General features: G+C 38.8%; 1 protein-coding gene across 3 annotated transcripts in view; it reads right to left on the bottom strand.

Annotated features, from left to right (window-relative positions):
• The window catches only part of PPP3CA (protein phosphatase 3 catalytic subunit alpha), a 184,613-nt gene that overhangs the window by 11,143 nt on the left and 154,989 nt on the right, over positions 1–18,481 (bottom strand). For 2 of the 3 annotated variants that reach the window (XM_018072722.2, XM_018072729.3), the window contains exons 9-10: positions 10,711–10,836; positions 8,014–8,088 (exon numbers count right to left, since the gene is read on the bottom strand). In XM_018072722.2, the coding sequence (XP_017928211.1) occupies positions 8,014–8,088; positions 10,711–10,836 (201 nt within the window). Of the gene's footprint in view, positions 1–3,066; positions 3,094–8,013; positions 8,089–10,710; positions 10,837–18,481 lie in introns of all 3 variants that reach the window. The other variant, XM_018072715.2, reaches the window with a different exon arrangement.

The raw sequence follows: 18,481 nt of genomic DNA, 5'->3' as shown, positions 1-18,481 counted from the left end.
ATATCAATGTTACAGTTTGCCAAACAAAACCACATTTGTAGTCAAAACTGAAAACATTTTTTTTATTTACAGTTCAAGACTGATCACTTTTGATCCTTTTTAAAACTGCATGTTTTTTCATCAATGTAATTTTCCATTTCAAAAATGTTTTCAGACACCATACCCTACGTAAACAAGTTTCTTAGAAAACAGTCGAAATGCCAAAAAGATATTCAACATGAACTGTGCCCAAACCATAAGTGAAAAAGAAAAGTTAAACAACAATGGACTTAAAATCTATTTAATAATCTAATCATTTTAAGTAGGGAAAAAAATCATGTCTCAATTAAAATAAAAAAACAACCACACAAAAAATATCCCAGGCAACAACCAACCAACCAAAAAACCCCCCAAGCCCCAAACAAATTGGGTTAAGCTTAAAGCCAGGAAAGTCCACTGAGAGTTTTCCTATGCCTAGTTAAAAATTTTATAAAAGGTAATAAAACCTAAAGGCAGAGTCCTGAAAACCAGCATGAAATGGTTGGGATTGTGTTGGCTGGCAGTGGGTAATGGAATTCCACAGACCAACTTCCTTCTTATCACTCCTATGGCCTGCTCAAAATTACAATTACTTTGAAAATTGTAAATTCACATAATACTCTGCCTTTAAAAAAAAAAGAAAAAAGTATGATACAACACAGACTACAGTTCAGCTGAGTTTGCAGGTGTACTTGTTACTTGGGTATCATCAAAATCTGTGCATCCAAGAGAGAACCACCTGAATGGGAAAAGCAAATAGTACTCATTTATCACAACAAGGAATTTCTTTTAATAAGAACCCTCCAGGTCCCTGAGAAAATGCCCTGTTATACTCAGAAGACCAGCTTCATTTAATTATCACAATCATAATCACATACATCATGAAAATTTCTCCCAAAGGTTTCTGAAGGACAGGTAACCTTGACTTGTACAGCTGCTGCCTGACAACTCCTGCCTCAGAAGTTCCAGAGCACAAACCAAAAACCCCTACACATCACAATAACACTTGCTTCTTTGCTACTCCAGAATTCAAGGACAAAAATGAAAATGGCTACTTTCAAATCCTAGCAAACTGATCAATTTTATAAAGTAGAGTCCATGACAGAAGCTAAACTATCAGAAAGGCAAAAATGAGGAGGGCAGTTATGGCAGCAGAGGGGACAGCCCCAGGGATTGGCAGCAGGGATACAGCTGCCTGCAGGCACCAGGCATGGGAGTAAAGCGCTGCTGAACACAGGTGATGGATGCAAGAAGTGGAAAGCTGCTGGAGACAGAGCCATGGGTCCTTGCTCTGCAGACTCTCCTTTGCTGTATTATGAGGGCAAACTGACCTCAGCTGAAAGGGCTTGTAAGAAAACACAGACTCTGCTGAACTCAATGGCAAAAGCCCCATCTGCTTCAGAAGCATCAGTTTCACACACTGCTCCTCCTTCTCCTCCTCCTCCTTCATGAGGTGCCAGCTGCTCTGGGCAGCGCTGGAGAGGTCCAACACTGCCAACCATGAGATCTGCTGTGCAGTAACTCTCACAGTTTCAGTTTTCTCCACACACCTCTGCTGATAGCAGCCCCATGTCCCTTCTATCAGGCACTGTCACCTTTCCTACTGGATATTTCCCAATTACAATTAAACTTTCAACTGTCTGAGATTACCACTGGAAATGCAAGCATTGCTTCGTTGTCATCAGCAGATGACCAGGTGGCCTGGCTGATACCCTGGTACTTCAGAAGAGGTGAAAAGGAGGTACTTTTTTTTCTTCCTGTGCTTGAATTTCAAAGGATCTGGGTGCACTTGGTGGGTAATGTGGGAGGATGGATAAGTCTGGAGCGTGCCTCAAGGAGATTTGATTTTGGGTGAAAATAGACAATGAATTAAATTGTATTATGCTAATGATTATGTAACACTCCATATTACTTCTTCTATGGCAGCTTTATGCCCATCACTGCACTGGGAACTTTGCAGCATCCATCTCCACCACTACAGTTTTGGGGATCTGAACCCAATGCCCCTTCAATCACCACATTAGTGAAGAATAAGCTGTGATGAAACCTGACAAGTGCAGTGGTGATGGAATCAGAACTGGCTTCAGCATGCAACAATCCAACACCACACACCATCTTTCCTGCCCTGAAAGACTGGTATGAAGATGGAGCTCAAGCTCATGGAATTAATGAACCCAATGGACTTTTATAGGGATAGCCCATAGACTAAGGGAATGATATCTGTGTGTTTATCTAGCAAAAATAGGAAAGATAATGGTGTATTGGAAAATGTGGGACCTAGTATGATGTAATACCAGGATACTGTCCTGGTTTTGGCTGGAATAGATTTAGTTTTCTCCCTGTTAGATACTCAGAATGATGGCTTTCAAATCTCCCACATATAAAGATAAAAATATAATGAAAGTGTATAAAAAATATAAAGATAAAAAAAGGATATGAACACTTAGGCAGAAATGTCTAATTCTAGACAATAAAGAGTGGGAGACACAGCTGTAATTCAGCTGTAACTGAATTAAATATAATATACTTGTAACAGCATAATGAAAAATTGAAATAAAACAGCAATGATTCAGCTGGGTTTTTCAGGAAATAGAGGGGATACCTTCCTGCCTCAATTACTATGATCTCACAGAATTGTACTCTCAAGATACACAGGACATGGTTTTCAGTCTTTCCTACCCTGAAAGTATTTAAAGATGATTTATCTTCTATTTTTCCCCCAAGTGTCACCATCCCTACTTGTTAATTACAATTCCACTCTGTTCTGGTAGATCTTATTAGTATATTCAGCCTTTTTCAGTCACTATTTAACTTAGCTGAACAGAGACTAAGACTAAAGTCTAGCAGATTTGAGAACTGAGAACTGGAAATATAGTTTTAGATCAAGAAGCACAACAAGGGGAAAAAAAGACTATAAATGTAGGATTCAACAGATATAAAATGAGTAAAAAAGTCATACCCAAATCCCTCACTGGTATCCTAATATATATTATCTAGTTGAGCATTAGGAAAATTAATAAAACTTAAGCCTTCCAACTTATTGAATACCTTTCTTCTGTGAACAAATGGGATCTTCTTATGAATTCCATAAGAGGGGAAAAGAAAAAGATCAGTGATGTTTGTAGAATGAAAATAAAAAATAATACAGAACATTTGATAACATCAGTGGAAACGTAATGCTTAAGTAAAGTCTGAAAAACAGAAAAGAAACAAATTAAGCAGAGAATATCCAAAAGGAAAGAAACAGGCTGAAAACAATAGGAAAAAAAAAGAAAAGAAAAAATCTTTTCAGCTTAAAGCCTTGTTAGTAGGTTTTGCAGGACACCAACATGCAGGCAGAAGACCAGCAGTGAAGCTTAGCCTTGGTGTTACCACCTCGAACACGGACTTTCTCCTACACTGCTGCTGCTTTGACAAGGCTTAATCACTTCTCATAAACAGCCCCACCTGTTCATGTGGGGTGTGCCTGTATAATGACACCTCTTAAATTAATCAAGCCAATTCTTCCAGTTTATTTACATCTGATATCTGAAAGAATAGCTTACTATCATACCCATGTCTGCTGTGTCTACCAAAATCTGTGCTACCTACTGCATGTGTTCTGTTCAAATGGTCCAGCAGCTTACAGTGAGCAAATTCAAATGCCACCACAGTACAAGGTATTGCATTTTAAAATCAACTGTTTGAGGGCAAGGCAAGTGCACGACTTGGTGCTCAGGCACAACTGCAGCACAACACGTTTTGGGGACACTGATAATCTAGTGCATACTACTAGGTTGGTCCAGAGGCAGAGCACACCAGTGGGCTGTAGTATGGCTCACATGAAAAATGGTTTCACGATGAAATAATCATATCTAGCAAAATAAAAGAATGAAAAAATAAATAAAAAGATCACATTAAAATGCCACTCTGTCACCAACTGACAGAAATTAAGTATACACTGCAGTCCAACCCTGCTGGTTTGGAGGAAGAACAAATACAAACCATTGGGAAAATCCCTCCACGTTCTCTCCCAGATAAAAATTAACTCATTGAAGAGCTAAGACTCACCAGGTAGTATCATGAACACCCTTGTCAAGGCATTGGTAAGTAACAAACCTAATGACAAGGCCCTTGCTTTTGCTCGATCAGTCTCTGTGTGAGTTGCTGCCCCAGGCACAGTTTATTGTACTGAAGAGATGTGGCAAATGTTGTATGCTACTGTCCACAGCAGAACCAGCTTTTGACTGGCAGGAGAAGTTTGACTTGGTAATTCTCTTTAGGCTTGAACTAAAGCACTGTATTGGAGAAGCCGTTTTCCAACCAAGGAATAAATGCTTCAGCTAATGCTGTGACAGTGGCTTTTCTGTGAGAAGGCTGTAAGCTACAATGTTCAAGGCAATAAAAAAAATAATGCAGGTAATTTAAGAGTGTTTTCATGCCAAATCATGATAAGGATGCTTACAAAGCAAGCAGTTTGCATTTGTGTCAAGTTGTTTATTACATTATTGCACCCTTTTAATTAGCAGCTTAGTTTATTCAATCAAATGCAGGAGGCCAGAAATGTTGCTAATTAAAATAAAACAGGACTCTGACTATATGCTGGCTTGGTAGAGGTATTTGCAGTTCCCGTTGCTAAGTGATATGTTTGATGCACAAAACACACAGCACATGAACTAACATTTGCCCAAGACATTTTTTTCTGGATCAGATTATATTGCAACCACCACAGCAAACAGGAAAGAGAAAGTACAGCAAGAGGAAACTATCAGAGATAAGACAACCTGACCTATCATGTTCTCTCATTTTTAAAGCGAGCGAAACCAGAAGGCCAATACAGGCCAGCAGGGACATATGGGATAAAGGGCATTATGATATTTAGGCTTTTTTCACACTAAGCATACACAGAAACAGCCTGCAACAAATTGATCAGATCCCCATGATGTGCTTCCTTAGGGCGAAAAAAAAAGGTGGGGGGTAGGGAGAAAAAAAAAAAAGGAATACATGCTGTTGAGCATCCTGCTCGTGGCTAGATGCACCATGCATGACTCAGAACTAAAAATAATAATAAAAATAAAAAAGGGCTCACAAGAACACCATGCAGTGAAGTCAGGCAATACTGGTGGGGCTTTGTTTTGAAGGAAGGAGTGAGAGGGAAAGACAGAGGGCAAGAAAGTGTAAGAGAAGATAACAAATGAATGATCAGCGCAAACCATAGTGATGGGCCATTCTCACTACATGTGGGAACTCAGGTCAGGGCATGTTCAAACTGCAAGGAGAGAAAGGAAATCAGCAGCGAGCCCTGAAAACTACTGATGATCTAAAAATAAGCAATGATTTTTAAGAATCATTCCATCAAACAAAATGCATCTGCTGTTGCAGATATCAGGCATTTCCTTCTATGGGAAATACTGCTAAAGAAAAATGGCAGCAGGTAAAGAGGCCAGTACTGCTGCAGTCCTCCAAGGAAGCTGGACAGAAATTACTGAAGAACAGTGGAAATGCTGAGCCACTACAAGAGTGTCAGTATACAGTCTTTACAGAAAGAGTTTTAAGATGGTAATTACTCTGATCTGTTTCATCACGAACACAAACAAAATACTTCTTGTAATTTCTCCCCCAAAAGGCAAAGCTTTCAGGAAAAAAAAAGCAATAAGAGAGAGGGAACTCAACTATCTCTGAGAGAAACAGGATTTTTGTTTGCTGTACAGATAATAAATCACTCACTAGGAAATCATTACAGATATCAGCTTCTATTTAAATTTAAATCAACCCTTAAATTTACTTTGATGTCTGAGTGCTTCAATCTCTTCATGTGCGCAATCCCCATGAGCCCACTGTGTCCAGTGGGCTGGAGGTACAAGCACGAGCCCACAGCAAGCTGCAGCACCAGTGCCACAGATCCCATTTTACAGCGCTAAGGGGATTATCCAAGAAAGCAGACATGAACATATGCCAGCTCTGTTTTTTAGCTACCCATGCTAAAGACAACATTTCTAATATCTTCCTTACCATAATGTTTTACACAGAGAAATCATTCATACAGAAAAAAACTGAAAGCAGATTTAGACAACAGTATTAGTGTTACAGTACCAGGAACTGTTTAATTATTCCTCATCTGGAAACTTTAAGACTGTTAGATATTGTTATGCAGTACACACACATGCGAGCCCAGAGGATTTCAGCCTGTCTCCTGCTTAGACACCTGCAATGCTGCAAACTCCACGTCTGGAGGAGTGCCATGGTAAACTCCCGGGGAAACGGGCTGGGGGTTCACCCTCCTCCCAGAAAAAATGCAGTAGATGCAGATATTTCCTGCAGTTGGAGAGGGCTGCTGTTCCCCAAGACCTCTAATGCCTCAGTATTTCTGATTCTGCTTTTGAAAATGTGCTCCTGAACTGTAAGTTATGGATGGGAATGCTGACACTGAAATTTTAGAAAAGAGTACAGGCATTGGCCTGTCTATGCCCAGTTGAAGCTTATAGTACAACTTTAAAAGAAAGTAGTAGGCCAAGGCTGAATTAATTTAAAAATCCTCCCCATAAAGTCTTTGCTTTGGCATTGCATTCAGTGGGATTTCAGCCTGAGCTTAAGTGCTTTCTTGAGCCAAAGATTTTAAGCACATGGTTTTGTTGCTACTGTATTTAATTTGACACAGTTTTTACTCACTGTATGCCTTTGTACAGTTTCACACGCTGCTTTAATTACACAGTACGGACTTATTTAAATTTCATGAGGAAAAAATGGGCACAATATTCAAACAGGTGTTTTCTTCTCTCCACTGATTACTGGTTTCAATAAATTCAGTCTTTGTCCCAAGTCCTGCAAGATAATTGTTCATGTCCACACTCTGTGGCAGATGCAGAACAGGGAATTCCATCTGGCTTTTCAGAATAAAATCAAAGTGCTATCATCCATACCAGTCTTCTCCATTGCAAAGGAAACATTTTGCAAAACCTGTGATCTAGCTTCCTCTTCCAAAGATTAAAAATAAATGCTTTGAGAGAGAAGATTAATTACTACTTCATTAAATATTTGTCTTACTTGAAAGTTCTTCATTCTCCTTGTTCATTCATTCTGCTAGAAAGATCTTGAGAATATTCAGTAGTGCTAGATTTTTCCAGGTTCTTCTTTTTTTAAATTATTTTTAGTATATCTGTTCTTTTCATAGATTATTTTTATTACATATATTATTTATTTTTAGTTTTCACAGATTTTTTTAAACATTGAAAGCATTCACAGTAAGAATGTTAGGGATGCATGGGATTTTTTTCAGCTTTGCTCAATTGAGAAGGGACATTTTGGAGAGCTGCAATTTACTCCAGCACAACCTAGCAGAAAATTATGTCTAATAAAATAAATTGACTTCTAAGAATCTCCAAATTATAAGATATAAAATATCACTTACAGTCAAACCAACAGGTACAAGGCAACTAATCATCATATAAACTTCAACCCAAATGATAACAGAAGTGACCATTCCTCTCTTTTCAGCAGAAGTGTCAGGTTAGAACATTTTCTATCTGTCTTTTCATGTTTATTTTTAAAGATTCTATTGCTTTTTTCATGCCTTTTAGACACACATGTGCATCAAAAGAGGTGACTAAAGTAATACTTCAAGTACAAGTCTTCCAAAGTTGCAGTATGAATGTTTTGGAAGGAGCTCTGCAGGAAGCTTAATTCATTGTAGGAAGAATATTTCACCATATAATTAAACTTGCTATGAGAATCCCTGCGATCTTTTGCCTGAAATCAACATCTGACCCCTTTGTGACAACACAACTCAGATTTTTTTAACCAAAAGATCGAGACCAAGAAAAGGGTTAGAACAGGGCAGAAGATCTATTAATTCTTTCCAAAGCATACGGTAAGCAAATCCACTGGAGTCTAGCACAACAGTTGCTTTCAGCAGCACACAACTCAAATGGGATTCAGAAAATTATTTCAGGGTTAGTAAATAAACTTTTAAAGTAATCTCAAGGCAAACAATCTTGACCAAGGGCAGGAGGCTCTTACCATCAAACCCATCTTCTTCTGTTCCCAGCTCATCATCTGAGCAGATGTTCAGCACGTTTACCAGCATCTCCGTCACTAAAATGGAAAACAAGTGCAGAATTGTTGATATTAAGATTCCCTGGTCTTCCAGAGAGCAAGCTCTAGCCTCAGCAGCGTGAATAAAAATTCAGTGCAATAACAGCACCCACTTTTTAAACAATAGGACCTGTTTTACACATGTACTAATAGAAGCTGAAAATGTCTTGTGTAGCTAATAAAAAGTACAGGTTTCCATAAAAATTTTTCCAAATATAACAAACACCACAACAAATAGACTTTAAAAAAATAACGTGCTTCTCTTTTTGCAATTGTCAATGAAGTATGTAACATTTTTTTTCTCCCCCAATACATTTTTGCCTTTCACTCAACTTGGGTAACAGAACTGACCCCTGTCCTCTGGTTCCTACATGGTAGTAGGATTTGATCTCCATGCTCAGTGAATGGAACATTCCAGTAGAAAAAGTTACAGCAAGAGGGATCACAGAATATTTATTTATTTATCCAGGTCTGGACACTGTACTTCCTGTTCAACAAAACATTAACTGTTTTAACATGCCCTCAGTATCCCTTGAAATCCAGGACAAATACATTAGACACTGTAGGTTCCTTACAGATGGAACTATTCTATATTGAATAGTTACATCATTATTGGAGAATTCAGACTATGTTCAGCTTGCTTATTTTGGAACTTGGGCATGAAAGAGTCAGCCACAGGCTATCCCTACCCTGGTCTCATCTCTTTCAGGAAAGACAACTGTGAGACACTAACCAGAGAGCACACAGAGTGAGAACAATGAAAAAAACCAACCCCAGCAAAAATCACAACCAAAGAAATGTAATTTAGAAAACAAAAAAAGCCAGAGTTACGAGGTAAAATGTGAAACCATTAGCAGATTAAGAAAAACTCCACTACATCTACATGTAGTAAGCATCATTAAAAGGGTTACCAGGCATGTCTAGCCTTGTACTAGCTACACAGGTTGAAAATTTAAGTTTTTTAGTCAAGTGGTTATAAAAATCCTTTTCTGTGACAACAATGATGGCTTGGAACATTAGAAGTGTGGGACAAAGCTATATTTTTTTCCTACTTTAGTGAAGGATTTTCCTTTGACAGGATTAGTGGAAACATTTTCCACATTAACAACAACCAGTGAAACTAACAGCTTCCTACCTTGGTTGGCCTTTGAGGGAAAAAAATCTATATTGAAAAAAAAAGGAAATAAATAACAGGCTGTGTAGAACACCAGTTCTTACATTCATGAATGTTGTTTCGCATAGAAAGGAATATACTGATTCCACCTCTTTGGGCTCTAAAATTTCCAAGAAATTGGTAAGTATGACCATTGGGAAGACGTGAAGGAGAAAAAAAAAAAAGACGGAAGAAGAATGAGGAACACCTCAGCAAATCTGACCATGCATCCTGTAGCCCCCCCTCAGGAGGTTGCTGATGGGAAGCCTCTGAAAGAACAATCTTACAAGACTGCAGTGTGTATGGAGAACACGACCAACATAAAACCAGACTGGCTGAGTTTACGGCCAAAGAAAATGAAAGCATTTTATCTGCTTCACAAAAGTCTGCAACACACGTCAGTGTGGATTATGTAATGTCTCCATTAGTGGAAACAGCTGTCTATTCTTTGTTAATCCCTGTTTCATTGTCTCTCTGCTTTGTTCACAGAGACCTCAGGCTTCTCACCAGCAGCTTTCCTCATACAAAAGAGCAGTTGAAAACAAAGCCGGTCATGACTGCAGGTAAGAGCCACAGCTGGCTGGATTTCCAGTTGCCTATTAAGAGAGAACTGTTATTCCAAGCACCTTTTAAGAGTTTATTACAGTTTTCTGGCAGTAATTGCTGTTGCAGCAATACTCTATAATGGACGGATCAAAGCAAGCTTCGTCTCAGGCACTGAATAAAATGACTTGGGGTTTAGGCAGTTTGCATTCTGTATTCATTTAATATGCTAGACCAAAGTGTTTTCATGCCTTTTGTGTGCCCGCCATTCATACATAGCATGAAACTGTATTCAGGCAACATCAAGAGCATCATGTTTCAATAAAACATCATTTGTGTTCTTTAGAGTCTTCTTGCCAGCAATAAGGCACCCAATGCCCTGTGCAGAGAAGGGGCTGAGGAGCAGATTTGCCTTCTTGCTGGCATCCCTCTACTCTCTCCAGGAACAGTTAGCCAGGCTAGGTCTTAGTATCACCAGCTCTGTGTTTGCTGATGAAAACGCAACCCATCATCTTATCATAAAGATCAGCTGAGTAAAGATGTAACCACATGTAGTGAAGTCTGTTGAGATGTCCCTTGAGCAGTAAGCAATATCCAAGGGAACACTAAAGAGCTTATAAAGGAAAAACTAATCAGAAGTTTGTTCAGTGAATGCACCTCTGGCCTGCAATGCCATAAAATCTATTTCTACAGTAGAAAGATAATGGCATCATAACCTGGAAAGAGTGGAAATTAAAAAAACATATGAGATGTGTGAATAACCATTGGTAATTGCTTGCCCCTCTGAGACCTGTTTCTACAAATTTGTCCTCAACAGCAAGACATCTGTCTTCAAATTATTCTTGCCTTTTAAAATAAACGAGGCCACGTGTGCAGTGACTAAGAAACGATTTTGCAGTTTTTACAGGCAGAACCAATTTACATACCTTTCTCACCCACAAATGGCAAGGACCAGGTAAATACATCCATGAAGTTTGGAAGCCAGTAGGGATGAGGGGAGCAGTTGAACTGCCTGATATTCATAACATTGTTCTCATATTTCAATACTGCAGCTAGAAGGGAAAAAGAAAAGAAATAAGAGACATCAGCCATGCATGTGACTGGCTGCCAGACCAGTAACACTGACAGAATGCACAGCCCACAGAGCTGCTCATCAGCTTTCACCCACTATTTCCAGCAGTAGCACCTGAATGCCAGTTACAATATGATACAGACTCAGTAAAGTCAAAAGCCATTTTCTGTCTGAAAGCAGTGTCATCAGCTTTCCCTGGCACTAAGATGGGCTGATAAGTCAATTAATACCTCTGAGTAGTCAAGAATGTAAGCTCTGGGATCTGCCATCAGTGAGGAATGAAGCAGAGTATCCACAAACCCTCATTTCACACAGTTATCTGAGCTCCTCACAACCACAGCTTGGAGTTAACAGAGAAGAACATTTATCACTCAGAGTTTGAATGCTGCTCTTCCAATGGATGTTTTCAACATACTTGAGTCATAGCATTGTACAAGAGATGACACTTGCTTCTCACATTATTCAAACTCTAGGACTGTGCTCCCTGTAATATGAATCAATACTAATACAATTTGACTTGCACAATTTAACATTTGCATCATTCTTGTCAGCACACACACACATAGAGTCTGTGTTTGCTAACTGGTGGAAATACAGATATTTATGCCATAGCCACTTTTTAAAGCAGTATACCAAGTTCAGTGTTAACTTCTGTTAACGGACTTCATCAGGTTCATACCTGAAATGGTAATCTGAAAAGGTAATTTTGAGATTAGCACTGAAGTCCCACCAAAGGGACTTCGAACACAAAGACATAAAAGTCTTTAAATGAAGTAGTTATAGGAGACTGCATGCAGGATCTTAAATCAACACAAGCAAAAAACCAGCCATCACAAGAAGGAGGTGTATCATACTTTGCTTTCCCCTTTCCTTCCCACTTGTGGCTCCCCAGGAAGGTACATAGTTCCAGGGACTGGTTATCACTTAACAGCCAGCAATGAAGTTGCACAACTGCAATGTGAGACAGCACTGCAGGAAGTGCAAAGTTGGCTGAAGGGGCTGAACAATTTCTTCTGATTATTTATCTCCTTTCACTGTGTATCAATCAGACAAGAAACCTTTTTTTATGCAGTAAGCTGTTGTTTCCCACAAAAAATTAATAGGGTGCTAAACGTCTTCCATTTTGTGGCCAATGACAGAGTCCAGAGTGACCTGGGAGTTTCCAAAACCTACTTACTGATAGACACAGAGAACAGCTCACTAGCAATTACACAAACTTTTGCTAGGCAGGCACCCTCCATTTAAATAAACCACACTGGACTCTTGCCCATCCCAGTCATCAGTCATTGCACTGCTATAAAGGAAAAAATGGCTTAGTACTGCTATTAGCAAAAATGAGAAAAATAGTGTCATTTCTCTTAAGATTTCCACCACTTTTTGGCTGCAATCACATACAGCAGATCGAAATTCATTCTTCTATTAGTGACACAATTGCATAATAAAAATAAATAGTTTGTGGCTTTATAGAAAAAATTAGTCAAAACCACACAAAAACGACCACTTAATGATTGTGAAGATTCATTTAGAAGGATTAAAACTTCAAATTCATCATTTTAGTGAGCTGAGGTAGTTCCCCTTCCCACTATTTCTTCAATTTATCCAGTAAGTCTACTTCTAAATTCTGTGAAATTTGAATAAATAATTTTTACAAGGAACTTTTAAAATTGGACTCTGAAAAAGCCTGAACCATATGCAGAGCAGTTAGAAAACAGCAAATTAAATATAAATGTCTTCAGTTGGGTTGTTTTCTTTGAAAGAGAGATAATTTATTCTTGGATTAGTATAATAAAAAAATCTTCACACCACTTTATTAATTTATATACCTCAGTATCTTACAAAAGAAAGTTCCAATAATAGTATTTTAAAAAATTCTCTGTTAGTGACCTCTCCAACAAATTACTTCGGAAGCCACTTGAAGAAAAATAACAATATACAATAGAGCAGAGTAATAACAGAGAGAGGAGTCTTCTAAAAGAACCCTCCTCTTAGAAGAATAAAATAAAGTAGGGTAATTACTAGTATTGCAAATACTTTTTGGCATTTTTAATTAAAAATCTGTCATTTACAAGCACAATGCACACAAAATATTATACAGATAACTAATGAAGATAACATTTAACATTAAACTGGCTCCTGTTATGATTGTGAAGTTCTCACTACTGCTTGGGCAGAAGAAGAAAACTTTATCTGGATCAAGAAGAAAATGCTTCTCAGATAACAGCAGGAGTTTCCCTGAGCTTTTCTGGTCCCTTTCCTTCTTTTGGTCCTAGCTCTCTTTTTCCTCTTTGTTGGTTCTGAAAAGGTTTGGGGTTTCACCTCTGCTTCAGTTCTTAGGCCATCTTAACTTGATGCCTAAGTAGATATAGGAGACCCCAGCAGCCTTGAAAGAGTACAAATCTTTTGAAAGTTATAAGACCAGAGGCCACACAGTTGCTAATGGAGGCGACAGAAGACAGTGGGATGAGTTCCTTTGGTTATGAAACCTGTAACAGAGGAAAACCTGACTCTCCAACATTTGCTTATTATTCCAGGCTGCAACTTCAATACTTTTTTTTCCAAACACGTACTCAGACAGATGCTAGCAGACCAAGCCACCAGCCATTATCATGTATAATCACCAACCAGAGCAAGAATCTTATTTTATTATTCTTAACAGACACACACATTTTAACCTAATTTTGATACTCGCTGTTGTAAATAAGTTTTAAACGCTAATGTTTTGTAAAGTGAAGATGTGCAGATATCCCAAATGACATTATACTTCTTTCCAGTGTTAGTAAACTGAGATACTGGATCCTGAAATCACATCAGAGTGAAATGAAACACTAACACAGCAGGTAAAGAGCATTTGTACTATTTAGCTTTAAACATTTAACACAGGCACCCAAGGTTAGAAATATGGGTGTTGAAAACTGTGCGGGTAAGAAACCTTCCTTCAGCTAGAAATGGAGACAGCTCTTCTAACCTTCTCAGGATTAAATATAAGTACCTAGTGCTGTATTTCCTTGGTCTCCCTCAGTTAAAGATGAGCCTGGAACGACTGTGTCCTGTGTCATACCTGTCAGATCTGAGTAGATGTCTCAGACCCTCTGGCATCGCAAATGGTGCTTTAAAAGCCTATATATTTGGAGATGAATTAAAGCTCTTAGCAACATGAACAACATTAAACTGTGTGACAGATAGTTCAGAATTTCTCAAAGACATTACATATCCTGCTTCAAGATCTGCCGAATCATTTTTCAGTATTAACTAACTAATCGATAATATTTCCACCAGAGTAAACAAATAATGAGCATGGTAGAAATACTAGCTCAGAATATTTTTAGACAACCTCAAAATAATTTTAGTGAACAATTTAACTAATTTTCCTGTAAATTTTTTCAGAAAACTCATCCTGAATTTAGAAAATAGATCGGTAAAAGGTCTCTCAAATTCTTCATACCTAAGAAACAATTTCAATTTCTGATTTAATGCTGAATTAACTTCAGCATTAACTGTACAACTGGGAACACTGCCTTCTCCTCAAGCAGAGTTGCTAAGTAACCACAGCATTTTCTGCTCAAGTCAGATCAGGACTAAGGGTTAGTAAAATGCTCAAGAAGTTTAAACATTATCAAAGGAAAAAATTATTTACTACACAATGTAATGACCTAAATAATCCAATACAGAAGCAAGGCTCACTGCAGGTGGGAAAATCTTCTCTTACAGAATTATGAAGATTTTTATTTGACATGTGCAACTGTGTCTTCCAAAGAAAGAGTGGAGTAGCATTCAAGATTATATCAATAGACTGCAAAAATCACTTCTGGCAAACTTCTCTGATTCGGCAATGAGATGGCCTAGATACCCTGACAGCTCCTCTTTAAAAGCTTTTGTTTCCGTGACAAGAACTCATCACAGCGGCAGAGAGAAGGTATGAAAGAAAATTGATAGGGCAAACAGAAGGTTACATCTCTTTCCTTTCTCCCAAAGTGCTAATGTTCCTCAAAGATCATCCCCGTCTTCCAGGTATATTACTCTGCCTTTTTCCAGACAAAAATAATTTTCCCGTTAGATCCATTTGGCTCAGGCACATTTCTTTATGTGTATCCTTGGTATACTGCCTGCTGATACTTTAGACTGACATATTACTTACATGCTACATCAGGAAATATACCGATTTACAGATTTTTTTTATTTTTCTAGTATCCCAAACACTCTCCTGCATGCTTTCTTTTCTCTCCATCATCTACTTTTCCTTTCAGCAACCACACATGTATGTTGCAGCATGTTGGAAGAAGCTTCACGATGGGGTGTTGGTTTTTGTTTTTGTTTTGGTTTTTTTTAATGACTTTGGATTTTCTGGTGGTTATCTCTCCACTACAAAACTTAATCTTTTAAAAGTGTTCAAAAGATAACAGTCTGTCTGTAAACAGCTAGTTAAAATTGTTCCCTCAGCTAAAAATCATGCACTTAGTGAAGTGACAGCCAGCCACTAAAATACAAAGTATCACCAGTGCTTTACAAACAAATTTCATGCCTCTGTAAAATCTATCACTTGATTTTTCTTTTTTTTGAGGGGAAGTAGTGGTGTCATGAATAGCATTACAGCATGTCCTAATTAAGGCATTAGGAAATATTGCATGTGGGAATAAAAGTTTAGACACAATACAAGGCCAGATCATATCATACAGTAATTTATGGCACTCTCTTATTCTGTTGCTATAGAGAATTTCTCCTAGTGATGGGCACCCTTGAATCTGGGGTAAATCTGTACTTAACACAACTGTCTCAGAGTTTCTTATCAGCACAGGCTTCCTCTGAGGCCCTGAAGTCACAGGTAACTACCACAATCCAATTAACATTTATCTTCTTGCATGAGCAGAAGCAGTAGTCTTAGAAAAATCATCACCGCACTGTTATTTCTTGTAACAAGTTTTAATAATAACCCTAAAGTATCTTTTTCTTTATGCCTTTTAATATTACAAAAGAAAGTAGAAGTGTTTGAGAAAGCTATGAAGACATCAGAAGTTGCCAAAAAAACATATAGAAATTCCTTAATTTTGCCAATGCTCTCCATGATAATGAATATGAAAGGAATTAATAACAATAATGAAGAAGGATAATCATGGAAAAGGAGGACATAAGGCTCCCAGTATCTAGGCAGTTTCTGAGCCTCTGAATCACCCCCAAAGGCCTCTCTGTCCCCATTAACTACACAGGGAACCCCTGAGAGGAGCCTCCTAATTGAAAAACCTCACTTTGGCACCCGAAGTTGTGCGTGTGTCTGGCCTGGGGCTGTTACAGGACCAGCAGCCACATGGTGGACAAATAACACACCAGCTTTCACGAAGCAATAGCCAGTAACTAAAAAGGATACAAAAAACTCCCTTCAGTGCCAGAATCCAGCAGAGTAAAGCCAAAAGAGATTCCCGTGGTGGGTCAGTACCGTGAGAGAGCCCATGCAGCACTTTTAACAGCAGATATGCTGAACATGGTCTTGTTTGGGGAGCTTATCTTAAGCTATTCCTGTCAAACCTTCTTTTGCTCTGGAATTATTGCCTCCCTACTCCTCAGGACATACCTGATCCCAGTGGCTGCTCTCCTGACTGAAGGAGCCCTTGGATAAAGTTGGCAACCAGGTCTACTCCTAAAGTGCTTTGAAGAAGCACAAGAAACTACATCTGCTTTGCTGGGTAGGAGAACTATCAACCTGTGGTGAAAATGAGAACTCTTAGCCTCTTCCAGCTTTTTAAATAATGTATTTATCTTAAACAACACTGCATTTATAAATGATCCATTTCATGTCAGTGGGAGCTGGAGCCTCTCAGGAATTTATTTAGAGTGACTTCATTAGCTAACTGAAAACCAGAGGCGCACTAAGAATGCATACTACGACAGGAAGGCACTTACTAGTAGGAGATTTACTCCTTTTCCAAGGACTGACAATAACCAAGATGATCTATAAAAATCAATCAGGTTCTGCACCAGTTCATGATGAGTCAGCATCTAGAGTAACTGTTCTGCAACACCTCTGGATGGAAATGCCTTCTTTCATCTCCCAAAATGAGCCAGTCAGAAAATCTGTGTTCTCAGTTAATTCATCTGCTGCAAATCATGGAAGCCAACGAGTAGCCATGCTTATTGAATATAATGGTGTTTTTTTTCTTGAAAAGGGAAGTAAGCCCCTAAACTCTATCCAGACAAAGATGCATCAGCAACGCAGCATGAAGAACTATTCATGATGTACTTTAAATACCAAGAGCCAGTGCAATCAGTCACACGAAATAACGCATCAAAACTTCTAATGAGAGAAGGAGGCAGTTAAACTCAATGGAGATTCAAAAGGAGCTGCTAAAGGTCAGCCTCTAAATTTACAATGAGCCATACATTAAAGAGTGGCACACTGGTGCTGATTTGCCCAAGCTCACTCAGAACAGGTATCACAGAAAGCACACCCAAACTCCAGCTGTGACCACAGATAATCAGTGCCTCTCAGCAGCCTGTGTACAGCCTTCCAACAAAAAAGGCTTCCCACTGGATTTAAGACCTGCCTGCCACAGTGGAGCATCCTGGAACAACGGAAATGACTCTCTCTTCCAAAATGGAGGTAGTGGAGAGGTGCTTCTCTTTACCACCCAAACTCAGTGGTTTCAAATTCAAAATTTTGAACATGATAAATCATTGCTTTACATTTAACATTTGCCTTCAAGACAAGGTCTCACATTATTCACCCGCTGCCTTCATTGCACAGAACTACCTCCATGCACTAAGAAACAAATGTGAACACTTTCTGTCACCTTCCTTGTAGAGTCTCATGGTTGCTCAGCCTTCGACATGAGGCAGCCAACCTAGAGATTAAACACACTTCCTCACCAGCAGCAATGATGCCACCAAGATAATTAACACATTTCTTGCTTCAACCCGCACTTTTTAGGTTGCTAGCAGAGCCCCTATTTTTATGAAAGCAGCTACTGACAGTTCTGCTGCATGGTTTGCAGAATAATTTACTAATTCTTCCACAAGTTAACAGGCCTCATACTGACCTCATCACTCTTTACAACTCCCTGAAAGGAGGTTGTAGCCAGGTGGGGGTTGGTCTCTTCTCCCAGGCAGCTATCAGTAAGACAAGAGGGCATGGTCTTAAGCTCTGCCAGGGCAGGTTTAGGTTAGATATTAGGAAGAAATTCTTTACAGAGAGGGTAATCAGGCACTGGAATGGGCTGCCCAGGGAAGTGGTGGATTCTCCGTCCCTGGAGGTTTTTAAGATGAGACTGGATGTGGCACTTAGTGCCATGGTCTAGTAACCGCGGCAGTGTTGGATCAACGGTTGGACTTGATGATCTCAGAGGTCCCTTCCAACCCGGCTGATTCTGTGAGTCTACGATCTTATGTGTACAAGTCCCATTATCTAAGTGAAGTGTTTCCTTCCCTTGCATACAGTTCACGGCATAACAGCTTTTAGATTATACATTTCATAATAAAAAATGATGCCCGAAGAAGCTTTCTTTTGCAAGTTTTAGAAAAAAATATTGCTTACTTCCTCTGCAAACAAGAATACAAATTAAAAATTTCTCAAGAGAAATCAATCTCTTTGCAAGGGAGCTACTTTCAAGAATATCATGGAGTAAAAATTATTTTACTTT

The sequence above is a fragment of the Manacus vitellinus genome, unplaced genomic scaffold (assembly GCF_001715985.3).
Source record: "Manacus vitellinus isolate BGI_N305 unplaced genomic scaffold, ASM171598v3 scaffold_0_pilon, whole genome shotgun sequence".
NCBI lineage: Eukaryota > Metazoa > Chordata > Aves > Passeriformes > Pipridae > Manacus > Manacus vitellinus.
This window is presented reverse-complemented; position numbering and strand designations above follow the sequence as displayed.